General features: G+C 38.2%; 1 protein-coding gene across 1 annotated transcript; it reads right to left on the bottom strand.

Annotated features, from left to right (window-relative positions):
• Positions 1-90: 90 nt before the first annotated feature.
• Positions 91-2317, bottom strand: LOC148915690 (flavonoid 3'-monooxygenase CYP75B137-like). Its single transcript, XM_089055651.1, has 2 exons — positions 1290-2317; positions 91-938 (listed from the first exon to the last, which is right to left on the bottom strand). Exons 1-2 carry the CDS (start codon positions 2250-2252, stop codon positions 306-308), a joined length of 1596 nt encoding a protein of 531 aa, XP_088911777.1. The 5' UTR covers positions 2253-2317; the 3' UTR covers positions 91-305.
• Between the last annotated feature and the right edge of the window lie 10999 nt (positions 2318-13316).

The following is a 13316-nucleotide window of genomic DNA, read 5'->3' as shown; positions in this document are numbered from 1 at the left end:
ATTAATTCTTTTTGAAGTTTAAACTATTTATTAACAAAAATGTAACTTAGAAAGTACAACAAAATAAATCACAAGGTATCACTAGTGACATGAGACAAACCACACCAAGTCCTATTTCCTCAATTTATTATAAGATAATAAGGATTATGGGGAAACAATTGAACCAAGAGCATCAATGCATATATGCAATGGACGGACCTATAAAGGCACAAATTGCTCATTTGCTTAGCTGGTGGTGGTGCTCTTTAGGTGTACAAATTACCTTATTTCCATGCTGCATTTTTCCAGAGGGAATGAAAATAAATCTAAGTATAGAGCTCCAATTTAGATAACCTGGGTGTTGGAATGACAACTAATGGAGTCATTTTCTTTGTCACAATCCCAAATTTGTCTTGAAGGTCAAGCTTTGCATCATTGGGCAACCTCCACTCAAATGAATGCAAAAATGAAGCCAACACATAGATCATCATCCTCTCTGCTAAGGGAATCCCAGGACACATTCTTCTCCCAGAACCAAATGGAAGATATTCCAACTTATTGCCATTGTAATGAATGTTGTTGCTGGGAGGATCATTGAGGAACCTCTTGGGCCTAAATTCCAAGGGATTGTCCCAAACATTAGGGTCTCTGTGAATGGCCCAAACATTTAAAAAAACACTTGAACCTTTTGGTATTTTGAAGCCTCCAATGGTGGTGGATTGACTTGGACAATGGGGAACCAGAAGAGGCAGAGCAGGGTGCAATCTAGATGTCTCCTTAATCACAGCCTCTAAATAATGTAATTTGGGTATATGAGACTCTTCAACCAAGTTTTTCAACCCCACAACTTCTTTCAGTTCTTGTTGAACTTTTTTCAAGTCATCTGGGTGTTGCATCAGCTCAGCCATTACCCATTCCACCATTGTTGCTGTGGTGTCAGTTCCACCAACCACAATGTCCTGTTCAAAATTATCAAACTGTTAAAAAGTTCAAAAAAAAGATTTGTTGCATTTTTATTTACTTCTTACTATCCCTTGTGTTAGAATTTTTACATCAAAATTTGCTCTTGAAAATAAATTGATAGGATGCACATAGAGGCATATCAGCTAAGTTTATTTATCATCACAAGAAGATTATTATATGGTGAGTCTCTCACGCGTGCATATGCGAATACTGGCCGTATTAATGCATTAAGTGTTGCCAAAAGTAAGGCAAAAGTCATGTGTCAATGGCTAGAAATCGCTCACATGCGTCAATGGCACCTGGTTGACTGCCAACAAACTACAAACCAAAAGATAAGAATACAGTACCGTGAGCAGGGCCTTGATTTGTTGCAAAGTGAGCGATTCTGCATCATCTCCATGCTCATTAAGCTCCAACAGGAACTGCAGAAAGCCTTTCCTTTCATGCTTTAGCGATAGCCCCCCATCTTGCTCTGCTGCCTCACTCATCTGCTTTTCAATGGCAGAGTTGAGAATCTTTTCAGTCACAGATAGAAGCTGCTTCGCACGCCTCGCAATTCCTTGCACATCAAACCTGGCAAGCCAAGGAAAAAAGTCGGAAATATTTCCCTTCCCAATCAACTCCACCATTTCAGCCACCACATTTCTGTACTCTGCCCCAAGATCAGTCCCTTTCTCTGCTTCCAGAGTCCCACCCCACAACATTCTCATGGTTGTGTTGATTGCTGTAAAAAATGCAACCTGCCCGAAATCAATTGGGCTGCCACTTTTGCCATAAATATGATCAATTGACTTGAGAACTTCCTCTTTTCTCAGAGCATAACAAGCATCAAGGTTGCCTTTGCTCATCACGTGGCTCACAAACACCTTGCGCAACCTCCTCCAACCTGGACCGTAGGATCCGAAGGCGATGTCGGTTCCTCCGTAGGAGATAATCTGTGCAGCAATTATAGGTTCACGATTTGCAAAGAGGGTGTCTTGGTCACGAACCACTTGTTTCACAAGTGATGGCGAAGAGAGCACAAAACATAATTTGCTACCAAGTTGGAGCTTGTAGATAGGGCCATAAACACTTGCCAGGTTTGTGAATTCGTGGTGAAGGTTGGGGCCTAAAAAGGGAAGGCTCCCAACAAATGGCAGGCCACGAGGACCTGGTGGCAATGGAGGTGTTGGGTTTTTTGAGCTTTTCCAGTTCCACATGAACCAGAACATAGCAACCGCCATGGCTGAAATGGTGAGAAATATTGCTCTGGTCATCATGAGATGGCCATCTTTCTCATTATTGCTAGCATCCCACCATGGTGACCACATTTTTTGTTATCCTTAGGCCCTGAACCCTAATGAAGATGAAAGATATATAGGCTTGTTATATATACAGAAAATACATATAGAAATGTTTTTTGCTCCTACCAGCTTGTGGGTTGTGGGGATAGCTTTTAAGAGCTAAATAATGTTTTTTCCCCTACCACACAAGACATCCAGGAGAAAACGCCAGAAGAAAAATCGAGAACTTGACAGGTTTGGACAATGGATGCATTATTTTGTGGCAGATTAATATCCTTGGTCACTGTTGTCTTGCGGTGTTTGCTTCAACTGGCGGCTTCGGCCTATGAGTGAAAAAATTACTTACATGAAATGCCGAGCCTCTAGAAGAAAACTGGAAAAGTTTGTGCTGTAGTTTATTTTTTATTTTTCTATTTCCATAATTTCTCCATTTATTTTTTTTCACACTTACACACACCTTTAGGGAGACATGAAGACTAATATGTATTTCTGCAAAAATTAAAAAGACATGAACACTTACTTTTCTTACAGCATTTATACACATCTTTGTTATATATGATCATCTGTTGATCAGTTTTACATTTTTCTTCTAACCAGTTGAACAAAGACTTCAATGTACCAATTTCTATCTTAAAAAAAAAGAAGCTACGGTATGAGTAGTAGAAAGCACAATAAATACATCATAAAGCAACAAATTGTATCGAAGAAGAAAATGATGTTACACGTGTCGTGACCATACACGAAAGAGTCTTTTAAGACGAATCATAAAATATGAGTTTTTATATTTAAACCATGCATTTCTCTTTGTTCACCTCATATTCTAAGTTCACATCAACTTCTAATTCAAATTTTAATAATTTCTAAGAAAACCACTCTATCTTCCCAAATTATCCCTAAATACACACCTAGCAGGGAAAAAAAAAAAAAAAGAAACTCATCAACCTCACACTCCACACCCCACTATCTTGCCTCTCACTATTCTAAGTTCACCTCAACCTTAGAATTACAACAAGTCTTTAATCACAATATCCTCAATAATTCTGGGAGGAGTCCCAAACTAAGAAATAATATCACATTACATACCTGAGAATGCACCAGAAGCAGAGATGTTGGAGGACTCTCCAGAGTAGCGCTGTGAAGGTTCTTATACATGAGCCAGAACTGTGGGGCCAAGTCCCACATCAGCATGATTATGCAAGGCCTCTGCTAGATGCTTGTATTCCAGCAGAACTGCCGAGGAGCGATTGGGAAAACGAACTGTTCACCAAGATGCAGGAACAACATGTGTTGTTGATCCTTGTCTTTCTCAGATCTGAACTTCTTCAAAAAATTAGAGAAGGAACAGTTCTGGTTGATCGTTGTAACAACCTGGTCCTTAATTAATATTTAATTATTAATTTATTCCAATAAAAGACCACTATACTCCTATAATATTTTATTGGTTTAAAAGTTGACTTTTTGATCGGGAAGGAATTTGAGGATTTCAGTTATACCTTCATAGAAGCGCGACTAAACGAGTCCGTAGACACGTAGTGGACTCGAATCGGAGTTGTAACGAAGGAGTTACGATCAAAAGAAGTTCAGTGGCATAACCGTAAATATTTCAAAGTTCAGTTATTAAAACCCAGATTTTTCTCATCCCCTCAGAAGCTTCACGACCAGCCGACTTTAGGAGAGGATTTCTCTCAGCTCCGACCACCAATTCGAGCAAGACCGGTGCCAAACGAACCACCTCACTCTCCTATTTCAGTCTCAACCCATCCCAGTCTTTATCCGTTGGCGTGGTCGCAGAATCAATACGAAGCGAGCGATGTTGTGCGTTTTTAGTAAACTTTCGGAGCTCGTTTCGAAGCCTCCGACCACCAAATCGGCTGAGTGAGGTATGGTTTTCTAGCTATTTTCCATGCTCTAGCTGCTGGTTGGGTAGGATTTCAGAAATTCCAAGCGTAAATACTTCGATTGTTAAGTTAGGTTTCAGCTGCCGATTTTGAGGGTGCGATTCTGACCACTTCCGATCAGTTTTTGGGGTAAGTCCAAGAACAAAAGTGGCTCCAAATAGGGTGTTACACCTAGGGTAGGAACCTTGAGCCGTGATTCAGAGTTTTTCCGACGAAGCATTATCGCTTTAGGCACCACGCGCTGTCGGCGCGTGTGGTGGCGCGTGGGCAGCAGGTGGGGACCACATCCTACAATAATCTCCCAGTTCTCTTGAGCGCGTAGGATTTTGCGGATCTTAATTGCGGATAACGTTTGAACCCCAAACGGATCTCGTTTAGTGTGTAATTTCCGGGTTCGATACGTTTGAATCGTTGGATCGCAGTCAAGTATGTTGATCTAGGTAATTTCAGGATTGTATAGTATTTGATGGATCATAAAACGGAGTCCCGGTTACTTCAGGAATGTCAGCCCTAGAGCGAGGTTTACGAAATGCACGATTGCGGATCAGAACAGAGGAAAGAACTACATGTGGCTTGATCCCTCAAGAAGGGTACGTAGGCAACCTACAGATTATCAGGCGTAGCCACGAGTTAGAGCCTTTGAGGTTGTGTTATTATTTTTCAGGGCATTTTGGTCATTTATCACCCACACCCACCAGGTGTTAGTTTTAAACAGGATTCGGCCCGGATTTCAAAGTGGAATTTGGGTCGGGTCGTTTCAATCGTAGTAGCAGGAATGGTAAAGGGCTTAGCCAATCTTTCTCGATTCTTTCATCTGTGGTAGTCACCAACAACATCAGCAGGCCTCTCGTGGGGCCTGAACCTAAATATCTGATCTAGATCTCGCAGAGTTGGGGTCATGGGGCCTAGACGAAAGTCGAAGGTGTTGCTGGCAGAGTTCCGAAACACAAGGCAGCCGCCAACAGGTTCTTATCCCTATTGACAGAATTTTTAGACAAAAGGATTGCGTCATAGATTCCAGCCTTCTTCCAAAGAGCTCTATGCCTCGGGAGAAGTCTATCGATCCAATCAGACCACTTCATTGCACTGTTCCTCACTTCACTTGAAGGATAAGAATGACTCAGGTTCTAACTAACCCAGATGTGAGAAGACAGGGCCATAGAACTTTGAAGGCACAAAGGGGCCTCAGCATCTTCCTTGAACAAATCCACCATTTCTCCCGGCACAGAGCTAAACCAGTGAGGACCCAAGATGAGTGTTTTTGAACAAATGAAGTACGTTTTCATCCAAGTTCTTTCGTGCATATGTATAAAGTCTGCTGCGAACCTCAATCGCATGTTGATCAACCCCATCTCCGGTGAGATAGGCAGGAGAGTGTAAAGAAGAGGAACTCTTGGCACGAGTGTTTGGGGAAGACATTTTTTCTTTCTCTTTCTCGGAATCAGATGATCACGGGAAATTAGAAGGAACAGAATCAAAAGAATAGAAGGTTTCGAAAGAAGTGAAAAGCCAAGGAAGAACTAGGGTTCGATAAAGCAAAAATGAGGACTCAGCAAAAATTTATAAACCAAAGTAAGAAGATCATGGGAAGATGGAAAGAATGAAGTATTTTCAGATTTAATTAGCTGTTAGAACCCAGTTCCCCACGAAGCCTAATCAAATAGGCAGACGTGCGCTAGTGCAAAGGCAGGAAATGGCGCGCATCATTGATGGGTCAATCATTAAGTCTGAAACCGTTTAAAGCAGTTCGACTTAAGGGGGCATTGTTTGGGCCAAAAGAAATCGCATGCCAAGCCCACTTCCCACGAAGGCCCACAAAATAGAAAGGGACAGAGGACTGGGATTCGATTACCAAAAAAGAGAAAGCCCAATCCACATTGGAAACCCAACAAATGGCAGAATTGTAAAAAACGCCAAATTAAATGGTAGTTACAATTAAGCATAGACGAAAGAAGAATTGAATTGGGCCCAGTCTACAAAAAACTACCATTTCTAAAAAAAAGCCTAAGAACAATTTGGCAAATTTTCCTGAAAAAGCCTGTTCTCAAGGAAGCTTACGTGACTACCTGATTTTGAAAAAGTCAACAATTTCAACTAAAGTCACAAGAGAATTTGACAGGAAATTAATGAAGGCACTCTTACATGAAGATTTTCCCAGTCTATTACAGACAGAGAAAAAGATCAAAATCCTTTTCTATATTTAGAAAAACTCGACAGACATCATTTCCAAGGGATAAGCAGGCTATATTTTCTAAAGAAAAGATAAGTAGGAAAATAGGGAGTTGTTCATCTGGAAAGATCAAACTAAGCATCACGGTTGAAACTCTCACAAGGGGCAGGTAAATTGGGAAAAGGATTAGGTTTTTTTTAAGAAAAGCAGGGAAGTGATGGCCATGAGAACTGACTACTGAGAGCGTATCTGCCAGAATTGATAAAACCCCCTTTTCTTTGCATTTAAAAATGAAAGATCTTTGGAGAAAATCTGCCACCCATTTTTAATCAGAAAACTGTACTCCAAAACATTTCCCATAAATATAGGAGAAAGTGAAAACAACAAGGACACTCAATTGAACAAAAAAAAAAAAAACCAAAAAATCAACCCAAGACAAGAATTCAAAATGATCACTTGATCCTTGAGAACCCCCAAACAAACTGAAGCAACCAAAAGCTCAGTTAAGCCACAAAAGAAGCCAGTTATAATTCAGAACTTTCAAGTTCAGACTTAGAGAAATAAGTCATTCAAAACGAGATTCCTCTCGTTACAAATTTGGTTCAACAAAAGCCAAGACAAGCAGAGTATGAGTTTTCACCAGTATGAAAACCTTAACAAATTTGTGGAGAGCCCTAACCAAGCAGGTACCATGGCACGCTTTACGTAATCCCCAAGTCCAGCCACTTCTACCCCTTTCAGATTAAAGAAGTTGCAGTTCTCGCCCATTCAAAAAGCCCTCCGTGTTTGAAATAGATTATAGCTTTCACTACTACAAAAAGTGACAAAGACGACCAGAAAAAAACGACGGTCTAAGTGAAAACCGTTGTTGTTTTTTAAAAGAAGACGGTTTTATAAAACCGCCGTATAATAACACCTTAGACAACTAAAAAATGGAGATTCAAATGGCTGTTCCTAAAACACGACGTACCTAATTAAATAACTAACGTCTTATTGAAATATGATTTCCAAGTAGTAAAATCATAGCCAACAAATAACGGCGGAAGTTATGAACCGACCGACGTAGAAAGTAAAGACGACGATTTCAAAAAAAGCCGCTGTTTTTACCCAGAAATTAACACGACCTAGTTTTCGTATAAGGCGCCGTATAATTACAAATAAATCCACGGCGGTAAAATACAAAATATCGCTGTATTAAATTAATGTACAACTATGGCAAAGATAAATATAATGACGTCTTTCTCGTATTTCTACGATGGTATCTTTAAATCTCACCACGTTGGGGTTTTCATTTAACGACGTATTATACAATTTAACGTCGTATTTATTCACTTTATACGTCATACATCATATTTAAACTGTCGTCGAATAAGAATTTTTTTTAACAATTTATTTCTTGGATTTTGTTATCCTACGTCAGTAGATATACTTAATGACAAGAATTGAAATAACCACGACGGTTTATATAGAAAACCGCCGACATAATCAAATTTTTCTGAGATCACAAGGGTTAGGAAATCTTACAAGATGGAACTCTGTTCCTCATCATAATCTTACCAGAAAGACAATATTTTAGAGGTTAATGATGTATATGTATTTGTGTCTTTGAGATACACAAATGCACATACACATTAACATCCAAAAAATTGCTTCTGAAATTTGACGACGGCAGCCTCAGATTTGCAATCAGAGAGACAATTTTTGGAAGTTGATGATGTGTGTGCGTTTGTGTATCTACACAAACGCACACATCATCAACTTCCAAACAATTGCCTCCTAAAACTTCACGACGGCAGCCACAGATTTGCAATCAGAGAGACAATTTTTTGAAAATTGGTGATGTGTGTATGTTTGTGAATCAGATACACAAACATATACACACACCAACATTCAAACAATTGCCTCCTAAGAGATGAGGTGAGACAGAGAAAGGGGCAAGAAGAAGTTGAAACCCTAATCGAATACTAAAACTGAAAGCACCCGTGAAAAAAAACCCTATTTATAATTAAAAAACCAAATCCACGTCGGTTATATTACATCTAACGACGTTTAACAAAAATAATCCATGTCGGGGAACAAATACATTACGTCGTCTTAGTCTTACTTAAGACGACAAAAAAAGACGACGGTATAACAAAAAACAATCGTTGTTTTTATATTCGTATTTGATTTAAATTAGTCACCCATAAAAGAAACTTTACAAATTCTAGAACATTAATTTCCTCGGGAAAAAAAACTCTATTTATAAGGCACTGTTTTTGAAAAATAAACTGAAAGAACAAGGGAAAAAAATTGTATTTATAATTATAAAAATAAAATCCACGTAAGTTATATTACACATAACGACATTTTAAAAATGAATCCACGTCGCGAAAAAAATATCTGCGTCGTCTTAGGTTAAAAAAAGACGACGGTATAACAACAGACAGTCGTTGTTTTTATATTCTTATTTGATTTAAATCAGTCACCCAAAAAGAAACTTTACAAATTCTAGAACATTAATTTCCTCGGGAAAAAAAACTCTATTTATAAGGCACTGTTTTTGAAAAATAAACTGAAAGAACAAGGGAAAAAAAATTCTATTTATAATTATAAAAATAAAATCCACGTCGGTTATATTACACATAAGACGTTTTAAAAACGAATCCACGTTGCGAAAAAAAATATTGCGTCGTCTTAGTTTAAAAAAAGACGCTCGGTAGAACAGTAAAACCGTCGTTGTTTCAATTTCTTTAACCGTTCTCTTTCTGCAGGACTTGGATAGTTCAAAGCATTGACAGCTGAAGCCATTTGATTCGATTGCTCAGGCTTTAGAGGCCATCTGAAGCCATTTCTATTCTTTATCGCATTCTTGAAAACCCATCTTCTTCTTCAGAAGCTCTACGGATAAAGGAACATCTTCTTCACTAATGCCGATAACCCATCTTCTTCTATCACAAACTTGACGGATCTTCTTAGCCAAGAAAATCGAGCAGAGATCTTCAGGTTTCCCTGAGAAGCGAACTTTCCTTCGACAGCGAGTGGAGGCCAGGCTTGCATCTCTTTTGATGGAAAGCAAGGAGTATTCAGAAGCACTAAGTCTCCTATCAGGATTGACAAGCTTCCTCTTGTGGACATAGATTTGTTGGAGAGTAAGCTCCATTTCTCTTTGAGAAAGACATCCAAATTATTGTCTTGGAGATGTGAGAGAGAGAGAGTGTCTGTGAGAGAGGAAGAACATGGAAACCTAAATGAAAACTGAAATTGAAAGAAAGCGACAAATTTATACAATAAATTTTTAAAACCCACGTCGTGCTAAATCAAGCAGCCAAATTTCACATTATTAGTAACAATGCATGAATGCTCTTCATCTAATCCCGTTAATTCATATAACTGGACAAGCAGACCTGCACGTCCCATACCATGCTTATACAACTTGGTCCCGAATGCCCATTTATATGAACTAACACCCATTTTAATCATCCATAATTCCCCCTTTTGTTAGTCATCTTGTCTAACTCCCTTTCGCCAGTCCCGAATCACCCAATAAAAACCATGTGCACTGTGGGATCCTGAGACCTAGTACCTGCAAGAGTTAGACTCAACTACACAAAAGACCATTCCCATTACCCTCTTTTTCCACCATTATTTTCTCAACCCAAGAACTCCAAATAATTTCCATGACATTATATAGTTCACATATCTCATAAAAACAATGTAATCATTTAAATATCACCAATGTACATATAATCATGCCCACATTGTTCAAACAGTTAAGAGTACGTAAATCAAACAGTACCATGTATAATATAATGCTCACGAAATTTAATTAAATCAATCTCTGAAAAAGGCCCCTCAAGAAACCCCTACCTCGTTTCCAAAGCTAACTCCAAGTTAAGAAAACACAAGCTCCAACCTCTAACTCCTCCAAGAATATTATCACCTCTCTCTCTCTCTCTCTCTCTCTCACGTTGCATGCACTACTATGCAAGTTGTTTAAACAAGTTAAAGGAATGGTTTCTATAAGGGAATGGTTTCTATTTATACTAACAAGAGGCGGCAATTGATGGTTTTTGATTGGCGGAAAGTAGGTTTGGTGATATACTTCACTTCCTAAGTTATCCAACTTTCTCTAAATGCCAACAGCTCATGCTTTATACAAAAGCTTAGTCATCTAGGTAGAAAGCTTAGTCATCTAGGTATACACTTGTGAAGAAACTAAAGTAGTGGTAAATATGTTTGTACGTGGCATCAACTTATATCAAACAATAGGTATTTTTATAATAGTATTATCATAAAGGTAACAACTATGTGGTCAAACAATTATATATAATTAACTATAACCCATATAATATATAATCAATTTAAACATATAACTAAATAGCCAACATATATATATATATATATATATTAAAAAACGGGATTTCACAATCTACCCTCCTTAAAAGAAATTTCGTCCTCGAAATTTAAAACTTACTGGAATCAGAGAACAATTTTGGGTACTTCTTACATATTTCAGTTTCTAATTCCCACGTAGCTTCTTCAGTATTTCCATGTAACCAAAGAACTTTGACCAATGGTATTGTTTTTGTACGTAAAATTTGTTCCTTGTGATCCAAAATTTGTATTGGTCTTTCTTCAAATGACAGTTCTTCATCTAAATTGAGCTCTCCCCAATCTAGAACATGGGTTGGATCAGGCTCATACTTCCGAAGCATAGAAACATGGAAAACATTATGTATATTCGAAAGTTGAGGTGGTAATGCTAGCTTATAAGCTACTTCACCAATCCTTTCTAAGATTTCAAAGGGTCCAATAAACCTTGGTGCTAATTTTCCAGTCTTTCCAAACCTTTTTACTCCTCTTCGCGGTGAGACTTTAAGAAATACATAATCCCCCACATTAAAACTCAATGGTTTCCTTCTTCGGTCAGCATAGTTCTTTTGTCGGCTTTGAGCAGTTAAGAGATGTTTCCTTGATAAGTTTAACTTTTTCACTTGTCTCCTGTACCAAATCAGGTCCTAGTAACACAGTTTCTCCTACTTCAGTCCAACATACTGGTGACCGACAAGGTCTTCCATATAAAGCTTCATAAGGTGCCATTTGAATACTAGATTGATAACTGTTGTTGTAGGCGAATTCTGCCAACATCAAATGATCTTCCCAACTTCCCCCAAAATCTAGAATACAGGCTCTCAACATGTCCTCTAAAATTTGAATGGTTCTCTCTGACTGTCCATCGGTTTGGGGATGAAAGGCAGTACTAAAATTTAGTTGCGTACCCAATGCTTTCTGTAAACTTCCCCAAAATTTGGAAGTAAACTTGGAATCTCTATCTGAAACAATCGAAACAGGAATCCCATGTAATCTTACTATCTCTCGAACGTAAAGCTTTCCAAGGTTTTCAGTGGACTCTGTTGTTTTGATTGGTAAAAAATGTGCCGATTTGGTCAAACGATCCACTATAACCCATATTGCATCTCGTCCCTTTGGAGACCTAGGTAAACCTGTAACAAAATCCATGGTTATATGATCCCATTTCCACTCTGCTACTAGTAATGGCTGTAATGAACCTGACGGTTTCGATGTTCACTTTCACCTGTGACATGTGAGACACTTTGCTACAAATTTTTCTATATCTCTTTTCATACCATTCCACCAAAAGTTATGTTTAAGGTCAAGATACATCTTTGTTCCTCTAGGATGAATTGTATAGAATGAATGATGTCCTTCTTTCAAAACTTCTTTTCTCAGATTAGAAATTTCTGGTACATACAATCTATCCAAATATCTTAATCCATCGTCTGCGTGGACATTCCATCCATATGGTGTCTCTCCAGTTGTAATCTTAGTTCGAATGTCTTAAGACATAGAATCAGATTCTTGTGCCTCAATTATTTTTCCAATCAAAGTGGGGTGAGTTACTAAATTGCATAGATATGCGTAATCCTGGTGCATACCTACATACAAGTCAAAATCATAGAGAGATTCTACCATCTTCCACCTTGATCATATAAACTGGCTATGACTTTTTGGGGATTTCGACTTAAAGCATCTGCGACCACATTAGCTTTTCCTGGATGATAATGTAAATCAAAGTCATAGTCTTCTAGATATTCCATCCAACGCCTTTGTCTTAAATTCAACTCCTTCTGAGTGAATAAGTACTTCAAACTCTTATGATCTGAATAGAGTTCAAAATGTTCTCCATATAGATAATGTCTCCACACTTTCAATGCATGAACAATAGCTGCCAGTTCTAGATCGTGTGTCGGGTAATTTTTCTCATGTGATTTCAATTGACGAGAAGCATAAGCAACAACTCTGTCAGATTGCATCAAAACACATCCTAAACCATGCAATGATGCATCAGTATACACTATATAACTTACACCTCTTTCTGGTATAATTAACACAGGAGCTGATGTTAATCGAGTTTTTAACTCTTGAAATGCTTCCTCACATTTATCATCCCAAATAAACTTAACTCCTTTTTGTGTCAATTTGGTCATTGGATTAGCTATCTGAGAAAAATCCTTGATAAATTTCCTATAATAGCCAGCTAAACCAAGAAAACTTCGAATCTCGTGAACATTTTTCGGCTGTCTCCAATTCAACACTGCTTCTACTTTTGTAGGATCCACGGCAATGCCTTCTTTTGAAATAACATGTCTTAAAAGTTTCACTTATGTCAACCAAAATTCACACTTACTTAGCTTGGCAAATAACTTGTGTTCTCTCAATGTCTGTAGAATAATTGACAAGTGTTGTTCATGCTCTTCTTGAGATGATGAATAAATGAGAATATCATTAATGAACACAATCACAAATTGATCCAGATAAGGTTGAAAAACTCGATTCATTAAATCCGTGAAAACTGCTGGAGCATTTATCAACCCAAAAGGCATTACTAGGAATTCATAATGTCCATATCGAGTTCGAAATGCAGTTTTCGATTCATCTTCTACTTTTACTCGTAATTGGTGATAACCAGAGCGAAGATCAATCTTTGAGAAGTATCGGGAACCTTGTAGTTGATCAAAC

The sequence above is a fragment of the Prunus mume genome, linkage group LG7 (genome assembly GCF_029339155.1).
Source record: "Prunus mume cultivar Tortuosa linkage group LG7, ASM2933915v1, whole genome shotgun sequence".
NCBI classification, from domain to species: Eukaryota; Viridiplantae; Streptophyta; class Magnoliopsida; order Rosales; family Rosaceae; genus Prunus; species Prunus mume.
The sequence above is the reverse complement of the archived record's forward strand: the minus strand, read 5'-3'. Positions and strand labels throughout refer to the sequence as shown.

What these genes read in the sequence shown, in the direction of transcription:
- LOC148915690 (XM_089055651.1), bottom strand. Translation starts at nt 2,252, where the DNA reads ATGTGGTCACCATGGTGGGATGCTAGCAATAATGAGAAAGATGGCCAT. An exon ending in AAATCAAGGCCCTGCTCACG is followed by an intron (nt 939 to 1,289) that starts GTACTGTATTCT and finishes AATTTTGAACAG; the next exon opens with GACATTGTGGTTGGTGGAAC.